Genomic DNA, 14682 nt, shown 5'->3' on the forward strand with positions numbered 1-14682 from the left:
CAAAAAAACATGTTAGTCATTTATGTCTATGAAACAAGATGTTTTCACATTGTGCAATTTTTTGGCTGCTGTAGAATTTGTAAAACTAGTTGTCTGTTAAAAAGGTGACAAAAAAATAGTGATTCAGTTGGTAAATAGTCATGATGTTCAGCTATGATGTCAATTTTAAGGCCAACTGGGTCTTTAAAGGTCTGTGGTTAAAGGGATAGTCCATCCAAAAATATTTGGATCATTTACTCACTAATCGCAGTATGACAGAACACAGAAAAAATATTTTTTTTTACGAACACTGGGAACCAAACAACATTGTAGCCCACTGACTTCCATCTTATGGATCCAATGATCCATATCTTCTTTTATGTTCCACATAAAAGAAGATATGACATGAGGGTGAGTAAATTATGACAGAATTATCCCTTTAACAATACTTGAGGAAAAAAGTTTGTCAAACATAAGGTACCCTATTACATTTTGAAGCCACTATATTTTTTTTTAAAACGGAAGTTGCTATAATAACAGCTTTTTAACAGAGAAAATACGACGAAAAGTCAACTTTGTGTTAAGATATAACTAAATTGCCAGGCTGTATTAAACGAAGGATAGGACCCAGGACTTTTATTTTGAAAAGTAACAAAAAAAAAATCAGGGCGCCATGAATTCATGCGGCTGCCTTCACATTTCGCTTCAGCACAAGACAGGTCTGTACAGTTATTTGCAGCTTTATTTATAATTGTATAATCTTTTTTTTTTATCTATAGTTTAATATTTATTTGACATTATTGTTTCGTTTCATAATATGTTTTTTTTTATTTATTTTAATTTGTTTGTGGCATGGCTAATGCATTCTATGTCAGTCTTAGAGAGTCTGAAACGGACAAAATCAATCAGTTGCAAAGAATAATCAAAAATAATCTTTGAATATGATTGAAGATATAATAAAGCAGCTTTCCTTTACTTAATTAAGCCACTGTCTAATAAATGCCACCGTCTCCCGTGACTATTTTGTCGTTTATGCACTTTCAGGTTCAGAAACAAATATTCTGTCTGTCATTGTCTAGCTGGTTGATGGGATAACATATGAACAGACCGGTATGGAGTCTCAGATGGGGAGAGGTAGCTCTTCTAATAAAGGCAGTGCCAGGAGACTCTCAGTGACTAAGAAAAAGAGCCAGAGGGTCAGTGCAATCAAAGAGAGAACAAGCAATGGAAGTGGGGTTGCTTCCATAACTTCATTTTTCAGGAATACACCACCTTGTAAACTGGCCTGTCCTCTGTGTGGCAAACTTGTACCTCGTTACAAGATTAATGAACACATAGACTCTCAATGCCAGAAGTTTCTTGGAGAGGATCATGAAGATGCATTGGCTGTCAGTGATGACAAACAGGGGAAACTAACCAAAACACCCTCTTATGGTGCAGTAACAAGAAATAATGGAAAAGAGAAAAGCCCAGGAGAGAAAGAGACTGATACGAGTCCATATTTTAAAAAGAACTGTGTGATGAGGCAAGACTCACCCAAAACAAATTTACAAACTAAAGCAGTTAAAACAGTTGGTCTTGGGAGTTTATCCTCTAAACTGTCTAGAAGAGCACTTAGGCTTTCAGGTGAATCTGAGACGGATAATACTCATGTCTCTGGAAAAGAAGAGGCCTGTAATGCAGAATTGAGCAGTTCACAGAAGGAAAATTGCAGGAAGTGTTTAACTTTTGAATCTAAAGCTGGTGGCATGGACACAGATAACACGCTACCAACAGAGCCAACAGCTTTGAACCAACCTCAAGTGAAAAACATTGAGAAATCTGTGGCAGTTCTGGCAGAATCAAGCAGCAGCTCTGACATTCAGTCAGTGAAATCTTCATCCTCATCCAGACTGAAGCGGAAGTCAGAGGGGTTGCCTAAAAATGACACAAACACTACAGAAACCTCCATCATACATAAGAAAAGTAGATTTCTTCAAAGTAAAACTGAAAACAGACAGGATACTAATGTCAAGTCAGGTCAAACTGAGGCCTCGGCTAGCGTCTATGATGTTTCATCATCAGAGAGTCGAATCAAAAGCAAGACCACATATAAGGACATTGAGAGGATGCCCGCTACCACACCAGCTAATGAACCCAAAATGCCTGCCGTAGAGAAAACTAACGAGGGATCAGAGCATCAGCACACCAGGCAGCCGTATTACCTGCAAAACTTTCGGACTGTCCTTGAGGCAGTGTTGGAAAATGAGGATGATAGGCTGCTCTTCAATGAAGATGACTTCTCAACAATTCACACTTTTCAGCAGCTTTCAGGTAGAGGAACTACTTCAAAATCACTTTGAAGTCTCAGTTCTGCTCTTATAAGCAACAATAGTCCTTTAAATCTCAGTGCACTTAAGGTAAGTTATGTAACATAGACTATCGTTCAAAAGCTTACAGTCAGTACTTTTTTTTTTTCTTAAACAAAATGAATACTTTTATTCAGCAAGAATGCATTGAATTGATCAGTAAAGACATTTATAATGTTACAAAAGATTTATATTTCACAAAAAAACCTTTCTATTCATCCTGAAATAACGATTTCCACAAAAATATTAAGCAGCACAACTGTTTTCAACATTGATAATAAGAAGAAGCATATTAGAATGATTTCTGAAGGATCATGTGACACTGAAGATTGGAGTATTGATGATGAAAATTCAGCTTTGCATCACAGGAATAAATTTCACATTAAAATAGAAATCAGTTATTTTAAATAGTAATTTTATTTCACAATATTACTGTATATTTGATAAAATATATGGACCCTTGGTGAGCATAAGAGATTTCTCTCTCTGTCCTGTAGTTCCTGGTCAGATGCTTTATGTCCGTCTGTTCCAAAGGAAGCTGAAATGGCTTCAGGTCAGTAAGGTGGAATATACAGAGATCAGCTCAGACATCAGACCTGTCATTCAAGAGCTGGTCGCATGTGGCTTCTTACAAACAGGTTAGTGGTGAGATTTGTCAACCCTTTTGATTTATCAAAAGTTTAGAACCCATATCAGGCAACATACTTGACTGCAGCTCATGACTTCTTCCCTGTGACAGAATCGGAGCTTCAAGACGTCCAAGAAGTTTTGGATCTGCTTCCTGCACCAGAGCTCAGAAACCTGGCCAAAACATTTCACCTTGGCCGTGGAGGGAATGGGACTCAGAAACAGCAGTTGGTAGAAGGGCTACTCCAGCTGGGGAAACAGCGATCGCTCTTTGCTAGTCAAAACAACACGGCTGCAGTCATTCTTAAGAGGTGAGATGTTCAAGATACACGCAGCATCTGTACTTTTATCCCAGTAGCGATGTGAGCCAAAGGTTTGCACTTGTTATAGAGGAACAGAAGAAGCTGTTAACGTCATAGACATAAAATAAAAAGTTGATTTAGTAGAAACTGACTAATACAGTGCCGTTAAAATGTTTGAGGTCAGTTAGATTGTTTTTAAAGAAATTAATACTTTTATTCAGCAAGCACACATTAAATTGATTAAAAGTGACAGTAAAGACTTTTACATCGTTATGAGACATTTCAGAGTTCTATTTTTTAAATAAATGCTGTCTTTTTGAACTTTCAATTCATCCAAGAAAAAAATCATGGTTTTCAAAAGAAAATAAATATTAAGCGGCACTGTTTTCAACATTGATAATAAAAGGAAACGTTTCTTGAGCACCAAAAACAGCATATTAGAATGATTTCTGAAGGATCATGTGACACTGAAGACTGGAGTAATGATGCTGAAAATTCAGCTTTGCATCACAGGAATAAATTACATTTTAAAATATATTCAAATAGAAAGCAGTTAGTTTAAATTGTACTGATATTTCACAATATTACTGTTTTTACTGTATTTTTAATCAAATAAATGCAGCCTTGGGGAGCGTAATTTAAAAATCTTACCAACCCCAAAACTTTTTAACACCAGTGTATAATATAAAGTGTACTAAACAGATGTCCTGTTATGATTAATGTAAGTGAACTGTACACTCAAGCGTGTCTTTTTCAGGGCCAAGCAGGCTGCAGGTTCCTGTGTGCGTCTCTGCCGCAGGTCACGTGCTGTGTTCTCCCGTGTCCTGCTCCTGTTCTCCCTCACAGACACTTTGGATGAGGAGGAGATGGCTGCAGGAGGTCAGGGGCAGCTCTACACCATTCTGCTCGTCAATTCTGGCCGTCTGGCTTTCCCGGAGTACACTGTACATCGCTCAGCCAGACTGTTTCAGGACAGGGATGACCTCATCAGGTCAGTGTTATATTTAATTTTTAACAAAACTTTGATCAAGTGGCCATTTCACTCCAAAATCACAAGAAAAGTAAAGTAGGTCACACTTTTTATTAGGTGTCTTTACTATGTACTTAGATAAAAACACACAAAAGTACTTTTTGTGTTGATGTTGCATTGTAAAACACTTTTGCTGCTACTGAGGTGGGATACAGGTGGTTAGGCACAGGTTTAGTGGTATGGTTAGGTTTAAGGGTGGGTTAAAAGGTAAAGGAAGGGTCAGCAGTATAATTATAGATGAAATTACAGAAATTAATTGCAGCTGCAATTACTGCTGGTATTTTTTAAAATATAAGTACAATGTAAAAACATATATCTTCACAATAAGTGCATTGTATCAAATGATTCATTTAAACGTTAGTATATTGTAGTTAAAGACAATTAATATAAAGCGAAAAGTAAATTATATTTTGCATAAAGGAGATCCTATTTGTCTATTTTAGGACCATTATGATTTTTGCATTGTGATATTTTCATGACAATTATGTACAGTAATTAAAAAATAAATTCAGTAATACAGAAATTTGTTTAAAAATTAAACAAGCATAAATTGTAGGAACAAATACTACCATAATGCATAATTTAGTGTAAATTAATTAATATTTGAAATATTTTAAAATATTTAAACATATTTTATCATAGCAATCATAATGATTTTATTGTTTTGGTTTCTTGTTGTAATTTTTGGCTGAAATTTGGCATGTACATGTTCTTGACAGGTTTTGTGCAGTTTGCCCTTAAACCTTTCATTTCAAGATGGCAGCATTTGTCATTATTTTCTAGAAACATTGTTATTATCTCTATTATTATTGTAAAATGTTTGATTCTGTGCATATTCTTCTGTATAGGTATGAAACGGCAATGCGTACGCTGCAGGAAGTGATTGCTGCAATGCAGACAGGCAATTGGGAGGACGCCCATGACCTCTATAATACAGCAAAGGCTACTTGGCAGGAGATTAAAGACTCCTGTGACATAAGGTTTGAAAAAGAAAATGCAGCTTTCATTTTAATTTGCTTGCTGTTGTAAGATGAATTGAGTTTCAATATGTGTGCAGTCATCAAGAACAACTGCCTGTTTTTCTGCGGTGTTTCACTGTGGGCTGGACCTACACTCGTATACTGTCTCGAGGAGTTGAGATTTCACAAAGACTTCGTCGCTATAATGTAGGTGAATAATACATGGAATAAATTATGCCATTTTTTCAAACACTTTATTCTTTATATTGATTTTCCATGAGTTCATTCAATTATTTTTCTTTGCATTTCTGCATTGTAGGAAGCTGTGGAGGAGCTCAGGAATCTTCTGTCCCAGTCAGTGTATTGTGTAGACAGTAGGGGGCGCTGGTGGGACAGACTTGCTCTCAATCTCCAGCAACACCTTAAACAGCATGAGCAGGTACCTCGTTTGACTGTAGAAAAATATAAACAGAGAAATTGCTTTAATGTTACTTTTATATGGGATACACAAGCATTCTTTCAAAGGATTAAATCATTTTGACACCTTTTGTATGAAGGCCATCTGTGCTATCCGGGATGGACTGAATGACCCTCTGGTCCGAACAGGCCACAAATTGTCACTTCATCAGCGAGCTTCCCGAATGAAAGAATCTGCAAGCTTGAAGAAGTACCGTCTGCTGCTCCGAGATCTGCCCACTGTGCACGTACAGGATGTCACTCATGTGAGTCTTCAATGGGGGCACTATTATAATATAGTGTTATTCGATGCATAATGTTTTGTGGTCAAAATTACTAAATACTAAAGTTGTATCTCCATGTAATTGGAGAATGTGGATGCACAGCAGTGTTATTTTAGTATTATTTATATACTGTTATAGCAACACTGATGCACAGTTTGCAACTGTGTTTTATCAGGTGACAATTCGAGGCCAGCTTTTTCCTCATGAGGGTGGCATGGGAAAATCAGTGTTCCTTCGAGCAGCCAATGAGGATGAAGGTTCCAGTGAGGGACGAGGGACTATGGTCATGTGTTCTGTTGAAGAACTGGCTCTGGAACACTACAGAACACTTGGATTTGATCAAGGTCTAGCATCATATTGTTTGTGCACCATCAAAATGAAAGATGTTAAAAGGATAGTTCACTCAAAATCATTTACATGGCCTCATTGTCATTTCAAAACTCAAAATGACATTCTTTTTTTCTGTGGAATATAAAAGGAGACATTTTGATGAATGTATTTTGTAGCATGCAGTTATGAATGGGGCCGAAGATGAAAACCTCTGCCCTACAAACCTAGCTCTCCTTGGTACATTTCATCAGAGATGTGCAGGTGTCTGAATCATTCAGATTGGTTTCTGAACCAGATCAGGTGATTCATTGAAAAGGTTCGACTTAAACAGATGATTTCTTTACAAATCTGACATAGCTAATTTAGTTATGTACAGATTTTCAGTGAAAATGATTTAAATTTCAGTCTGTTTCTCTCTTTAAAAGCAATGTATGACTTCAGAAGCATTCAAATATCATAAATAATCATAAAGATCAATTTTTATGATGCTTACAAGTTTGAAAGCTCCAGTACTTTTTTGTTTCAAAAAATATATTGTTTCAGAATCATTTGCTGAGAAGCTAAATGTATTGTAATCAAATATATTTTCATAACATCATTAAAATGTGTAAAGCTAGCAAATACATGGATTCCCTTTGTAATATTTACTTAAAATACCGCCTGAGATTTTAGTAAGTGTTTTATTTTGATTGTTTTTATTTTCAAATTATTTATTTTACATTTTTATGATTAAATATTAGGTTTTAATCAACTCACAAACCCCCTGCAGTTGCCACAAGACCACAAGTTTGGGAAACCCCACACTAGCGCATACATTGTGCATTCTTAATTTTGCTGTAATCTGTTTTCCCCTTTTAAGGTATTCACGGAGAAGGCTCCACATTTTCCACCCTGTTTGGACTCCTCATGTGGGACATCATCTTCATCGACAGGGTTCCTGATGTCTTTCGAAACCCATACCAGGTACATAATTAATTAAAGAATGAATGCTGTGTGCTTCACACATTTAGGGTCGTGCTTTATTGTCAGGTCATACCACCCCAAAAGATCAGTGATCAATGACTCCATGCCCTTTCCCAGACTTGTCCTTTGGATTTGCACACTGATTGTTTCTATGGTAACCGGCGGGAAGCCATCGAGGCTCGCGCTGAGATGTTGCGCGAGGCGTCTGCAGAGACGCTGCAGGAGCTGCTCGCTGATGTGTGGAACGCACAAGAGGGGAGAGTATGTGCGCTGATAAACTGGGAGCGCTTCTCCTCTCTTCAGCAGGCACAGGTAATCACAGATTCTTTACGCCATGTTCGTTCACATGGTGGCCATCTTGGTAATAGCTTTTCCGGCAGCTCAGGTCTACTTGAATGGGAAAACTGCTTGCAAAGATTCATTTTCAGTAACATATTTCAAATTAGCCATAAAATCTAGCTAATGTTCATCTGTTTTAGAGGAAAAAAACAGACAGCGTCTCAATCTAATAGGCAACTGGCTCTTTTTCTATTGCTGCCACATTGAGTTTTCCAATTTCTCCCATTTATTTTTCTACTAGTGGTCCGTCAACTCCTCAAAGTGTCTTTAACATCATTAATTAAAGGTACACTATGTAACTTTTTTGTTTAAAATTAACAAAATTTAAATAATGAGTCAATACATCTATCCTTTTTCCAAAATGTGTTTTTGTCTTACCCTGATTCACTATGGTAAGCCTATTATAAGTGTATTTTATACCTGACAGGATGGTTTCACAGGAAATTGTGTACATGTCACTCGCCTGTGTTTGTCTCGTAATATCTGTAAATAGAGAAAAGGAGCTCTGACTGCTTTGACACATGTACAGTATGGTGTGGGAGTGGTGTAGGTTAGTCGAATACTTCTTTTAGTGTATTTTAACCTTTAAAGTCAGCATGAAACTGAAGTTTTCTTCCCTATTGTAACGTATATCTGAGTGAAACTTCTCGAACAAGAAAAAATGTAGGCCAGGACATGATTTTGCCCATGGGGAATTGATTGGATATTGGATCGCTGTCATTGCTTTAGCTATGATCTTATGTGAGTGACAGTTTGTCAATTCCTCGTGCCAGTAAACACGTCATCAGAAAAAAAAAGTTGCTACAAGTGGGAGGGGAAGTTATTTTGATTAAAGGGGTCCTTGATTATGATTTCACTTTTTTAACTGTAGTTAGTGTGTAATGTTGCTGTTGGAGCATAAACAACATCTGCAAAGTTACGACGCTCAAAGTTCAATGCAAAAGGAGATATTTTCTTTTACAGAAATCGCTTTTTAAGGACTACAACGAAAGGCTGGTAGAGACTACAACTAGCTTCTTCCTGGGTTAGTGACAAAACTAACCTTAAAATTTACATAAACCCTGCCCCCGGGAACACGTAACAAAGGGGGTGAGGCCATGTTGGGCTGCTTTAGAGAAGAGGAAGAACTGTTGTAGTAGAGTGTTGTTGCCATGCTGTCATTTTACGCCGGACTGCTTCACAAATGAGGGTCAATTCAATGCTGGATTTGCACAAAAGATTAAGATGACGGCACATGCTAGTCGATGAGTTGAATCAACTCCACAGCAACTACATAAATTTATCCACTAACTGTTCAGAAACGTCTAGTTGCATTCTAAAAGTTGTAACTTCCTCCTGAGTTGTTGAGCAACCAAAGTGCAAGCTGTCAAAGCTCCGCCCTCTTCTGGAAAGAGGGCCGGGAGCAGCAGTTCGTTTGCATTTAAAGGGACACACACAAAACAGCATGTTTATGCTCACACCAAAATGGGGCAAATTTGACAAGCTATAATAAATTATATGTGGGGTATTTTGAGCTGAAACTTCACAGACACATTCTAGGGACACCAGAGACTTATATTACATCTTGGGGTATTATAGGTCCCCTTTTAAAGATTATTAGGGCACATAAATAAAAAATAAATAATTAATGATGAGCACAGATAAATCATTTATAATAAATAATGCAATATTCCATAAAAAAACAGTCAGTTTTGATTTTATAGTGACTTTAACATTTTCATTCATCTTTATTACAAATATGAATTGATTATACTGCATGTGCCAGATTGTGTTCACAACCGTACACAAGCACATTGTAATTAATAGTTTTTGTCTGGTTTTAGAGTCTAGTAGAGTGTTTGGGTGGCCACTTCTTAAGTGGTGTGGTCCTCAGAATGGCAAAGGACTACAGGCACTGCAGAGGAGGACTTCCAGATCTGGTAGTCTGGAGCATGTCCAACAAGAAGTACAAGGTGAGTCAGAGATGTAGCTTGCTAGTTAGGAATTTCACAGTGTATTCAACTTTTGAATACTCCAGAAAGTAATTTATTTAACTGATTTAATAAGATTACAGTGTTATGTAACAATGGAAATACTTTATTTGAGCTGTGTTCTTCTAGCTGGTGGAAGTGAAGGGTCCTAATGACCGTCTGTCACAGAAGCAACAGATCTGGCTGGATGAGCTGCGTAAGCTTGGGGCTGATGTAGAAGTGTGTCACGTCACTGCCACTGGAGCACGGGGAGTGAAGCGGGAGTGAGGCTGCTGTCACACTGAGAATGAAGAATGAAGACTTGAGCATGCATGGCTTACCAAACAAGCAAAGTCAGAAATGTTTGAAGCACACAGGGTCGGAATTGATGATGTATTAAAACCTCAGCTTGGCTGATCTGGTGATGTAACAGAAGAGTATTAATAGGCACCCCACCTGATTTGTAAAATTGTTAAATAACCTCTTGGCATTGACTGACTGATTTTTTTTATTATTTTTTTTTTTATTCTTGTGCTCATTGTAAAGTGACAATACATTTTATTGACAAATTAAAAAAAAAAGTACATTTCTGGAGTAAATAATTTTAAAGACATTCAATAAAAACTTCAAATTTTAAAAATGTTTGTTATTTAAATAATAATAATGCTTAAATATTTATGGAAGACATAACATATTCTTGAAGCTTTCAAAAAGGGTTTTTTTGTTATGTCTACAATGTCTATTATTGTGAACAAAAGACTCACCACAAGACTGAAATACCTTTTCATTGCATGTCAAGCATATCTTTCATGTCTGACACCCAGAACAAAAACCTGCTCTGTTGATGCAGAAACATGTCATCTTCAGACTTTTGCTCTATTTTGAGGTCTATTCAAAAGCATTTTATAAACTGTTATTACAATGAATCATGCTTCTTAGTCTAACCTTTAAACATTATGAAGTTTGCAACATCGTGCTACTGTAAAGTACATAAATCAGGTTAGTGCAGGTAAAAGGACACTATCAAATCACTATCTTAATGTCCTGTGCAGGTCTGACAATCTGTTACTTTAATATTTTTTAATTTATAGAACAATGGGGATGAACAGTCACAGAAGCAACACTTTCTCTCTTCCTTATATATACAGTAGTCAGCATTTGAAGTGGATCAAAAAAGTTCATTAAAGCTGTCCTAAGAAGATAAGAAGAAGGATTTAGGACAACTTTGATGAACTTTTTTGATCCACTTAACATTGACTACCATATATATATATATATATATATATATATATATATGAACTTAGTTCCTGTCCTTGATTCTAATTGGTCAATAGTTGTGTTTTATTCACGATAAAACACGGCTATGACCGCTTCTGTGTATCACTACACAACACCCTTAACAACCACTCTTAGCAACGTAAACTGTATGTTCTCAATTGATATTGTTCATTGAAGCTTACTGTATTATGTAGAAGAGTATTGTGAGAAAGAGATCGAGTGAGCGAGTATATTATCTTGTCCTTTTAACATTTAAGGGTTTTTTTCCGTGACTGACAGCGCTAGTCAAAGCATTTGTCAGTTGCGTCTTGTTCCGTGTTCACAACAATTCAGTCTTTTCAATATTAAAGTCTTCGCTACTGACTGACACACTCATAAAGACAGTCTTTGCCACCATCTAATGGCGTAATAATGCAAGTTCTGTTGCTGTTCCCGGTCAGGGACTATTTTCTCCGGCAGAAGGCTTTTGGTGAAAGTTAACTTCATGAAAGTTGCATTGATACATATTTTTGCCTTTAATATTTGTATTGTGTGGTAACCGTTTTATAAAAGCAATAAGGTACTCGAGGCTAGTGCTGTATCGTGAATAAGTCACGGTTTATTGCATGCTTATACATTTTTAAAGGAATTGCAGCTATTATCTAGAAACATTAAAAATAGATCCATTATAATCCCCTCTGCTGTTTGTTCCTCATTATCATTGCTCATAAAAAACAAAAAGTTGTGTTCTCTTTGCTGTTCCCCACAAAATTAAATACAAGCGTGTAAAAGTGTTGTTTATCTGGCTGCACAGTACTTCGGCTGCTCCCTCTGATGAGTCTGTGAATAAGTGAGTGAGTATAAATAATTTAAATAGATGGTTATAAATAAGTTTATGAATGTAAGAGAGGGTTTCCACAACAAATGTACAACTATGTAGCCTACATAGACTATTGTTGGTCAGTTAGCTAAGCCAAATAAACTAGTCTAGTGTAACTTCAGTCTGGCCATGGACCTAACAAACACCGAATTAGACTAGTGAAACTATCTATAAGCTATATCCCGCTAGTTCATGCTAATGTATCTGCTCCTCTCGTTGGGGTAAAACTTTTTCAGTTGAAATCACTTCGTGTACCTTTAACACGCTTGCTTCTGAAGCACCTTATTATAGGTATCGTAATAACCAATCACATTGACGCGTAAAGATATAAACGTTTTCTATTGGCTGAACGCTTATCCTTCCCGACTCGAGACGTGACGCAGCGATCGATAATTGGCTACTGGTTGTTGTGTTTAATACCAGTTTCTCACGTTACAGTCTAACAGCTTGCGCCATTAGCTTGTGTACAGTTCTAATATGTACTAAAGCCAAGATACGAAATATTTCAGGCGACATATTCCGGGAGTTAATCATTTTCTTCATCATCGTTGCACATTCCGCAGATCGTAAGTGTACATATAACATATATGTATAATATCGGGTTGTTGGTCTTGTCTGGGAACTCTTATGCTCATGCTTTGCTAAGCTAGCTGTTAGCTTGTAGCAGGATGGTGGCGAGGCCACATGTTTGTCTTATTTAGCGACAAAAACATGATCTTTGAAGCTCTTTTTACATGAGAGGATAGTGAATAACTGGCCATTCTGACAAACTGCTTTACGCAACTTAAATTGATGTTTTGGTAGTGTTATTGTCATTAGCTAGTGTGCAGAGTATTGTTGAAAGTAAGAGATTAAATGATTTCAGATCTATCCATCAGACAAAGTGTTGTGATCAGTACAGAACCAAACCTGTCAGTCCAAATACTCCTTATGTTCATTCTTTACTTCCAATTTGAACATTACATCCAGTTCAGAATGCTGTCAATGCTAAGGCTTTGTTCAAAAGTCTAGGGGATATATATATATATATTTTTTTTTTTTTTTTTTTTTACAAAAGGGCAGAGCTGGTTATCACTTTGGTTATTATTTGATTGACATTTATTTTGTAAAGGCTAATGCTTTTCTTGGCTAATGCCAATAAAACAATGGCTTTTGCAGGCAATATCTTTTCTGCTGATTTTGCCATTAATAATTGGCCACAGGCTGGAATAAGTGACTTCTGCCCTTTTACTTGAGAAAATACATGAATGTCTGGTTTCACAGACAAGGCTTAAGCTTAGTAGCAGACTAAAATGCATGTTTGAGCTGTCTTGACTGAAGGCAACTTGCCTGACATATACACTGCCCGGTCAAAAAAAAGTCGCTGTTTGGATTTTAATAGGCAAATACTTAAGAATCTATGAATGGATCATTATTACAGTGATTATGATGTTTCTAGCATGTTATATGTTTGGCAATAGTTCTTTTAACCCTTAAAGATGGAGTGTGTAGCTTTCCATGTAGGAAGACACATCATGGCCATATTCCAGGATGACAATTTCAAGATTCACCAGGGTTAAAATTATGAAAAAATGGTTCAGAGAGCATGAAGAATCATTTTCACATGAATTGGCACCTCTGAGTCCAGACCTTAAATTCATTGAAAGTCTTTGGGATGTGCTGGAGTAGACTTTACAGAGTGCTCGACTCTTGCATTGTCAATACAAGATCTTGACCAAAAATTGATGCACCTCTTGATGGAAATAACATCACAACATTTATTTCCAAGAAATGAAAAGCTACACACTCCATCTTTGAGGGTTAAAAGAACCAGTGCCAAACATATAACATGCTAGAAACATAATAATCACTGTAATAATGATTCATTCATAGGTTCTTAAGTATTTGCCTGTTAAAATCCAAACAGCAACTTTTTTTTTTTGGCTGGGCAGTGTATGTCAGAGCCATTGTTTTATCTCAAGATGCACACCAGTAATGTTTTTTTCCTAAGGCATGTTTATAAAAGCTACTTAAATGTCCTAATTGAACAAAGGTCTAATCCTGGCTTAATCCAAGCCTTGTCTGTGAAATCAGGCTGAAGTCAAAATGTTCAGTATTGCTTTAGTTGTTTGTTTACAAGGAGGATCCACCCAAAATGTCATTTACTCACAAAAGAGAGATGTTAGACAGAATGACAGCTTTAGGCACGTGCACTGTTCATTCTGCCTGAAACCACAGAAGAAAGCAGTCAAACAGGATGAGTAAATGATGAAAGAATTTTTTTGCGGGGTGAATTATTACTTTAGCTTATTACACTAACATCCTAGATTGAGCTTTTCTGCAAACAGAATTAAAGTAAACATTGATTCTGTGAAGAAAACATTCACATCCGTTTTACTTGTTTGCACTGGCCACCTTTAAGGTCGTGATTCCTTCTCTATTCCCATTTGCTCCATTAGCAAAAAAAAAAAAAAAAAAAAGTGTTTCTAAGACTTTCAAAGAGAGGAAAAAAATATTGAGAGTTTGATTAACTTGGTCAGTTGTATTAGAAATACAACGCAGCAGCGTTAACTAGTTCGTGCAATTTAATGCCAAGCAAGGTGATATAACAAATTTTAGTGTTATAAATGTACATTGCTGTTGTTAGATTTACCATGTTAATGACTGTGGAAAGGCGTCATCACAGTCTGTGAAATGTAGGGTGAGGACTGGTAGTTAATTGGGTTGTGAGATGTGTGTTGCACTCAAAAGTGGAGGCAGATGAATGCAAGCTTGTTGGGGCGGGTTTTATTGGAGAAGTCCTGCATACGTCACCAGAGAGAAGTCTGTCATTTTCACCTCTTGGATTGTGATATTTTTATTAAATATTATAAGGTCAAACCTTTTTTAAAAATTAAACGTGCGGGAATTAATTGTTTACAACAACATTTACAATTTAGAAAATAAATAGCAGGAATTTTCATTTCATGACAACTTTAATAAGCGCATAAATACAGAAGT

The 14682-nt window shown here is 36.5% G+C and overlaps 1 protein-coding gene across 1 annotated transcript; it reads left to right on the top strand.

Moving 5' to 3' along the window:
- The first annotated feature begins 589 nt into the window (after window positions 1-589).
- fan1 (FANCD2 and FANCI associated nuclease 1) lies at window positions 590-10206 on the top strand. The gene is made up of 14 exons (XM_051870944.1): window positions 590-698; window positions 1024-2292; window positions 2825-2965; window positions 3067-3265; window positions 4014-4247; window positions 5135-5266; window positions 5344-5452; window positions 5565-5684; window positions 5803-5967; window positions 6161-6329; window positions 7175-7278; window positions 7396-7590; window positions 9441-9569; window positions 9717-10206. The coding sequence occupies exons 2-14, from the start codon at window positions 1092-1094 to the stop codon at window positions 9852-9854; spliced, it is 3036 nt and encodes a 1011-aa protein (XP_051726904.1). The 5' UTR covers window positions 590-698; window positions 1024-1091; the 3' UTR covers window positions 9855-10206.
- The last annotated feature ends 4476 nt before the right edge of the window (window positions 10207-14682 follow it).

The sequence above is a fragment of the Ctenopharyngodon idella genome, chromosome 18 (genome assembly GCF_019924925.1).
Source record: "Ctenopharyngodon idella isolate HZGC_01 chromosome 18, HZGC01, whole genome shotgun sequence".
Classification (NCBI taxonomy): domain Eukaryota; kingdom Metazoa; phylum Chordata; class Actinopteri; order Cypriniformes; family Xenocyprididae; genus Ctenopharyngodon; species Ctenopharyngodon idella.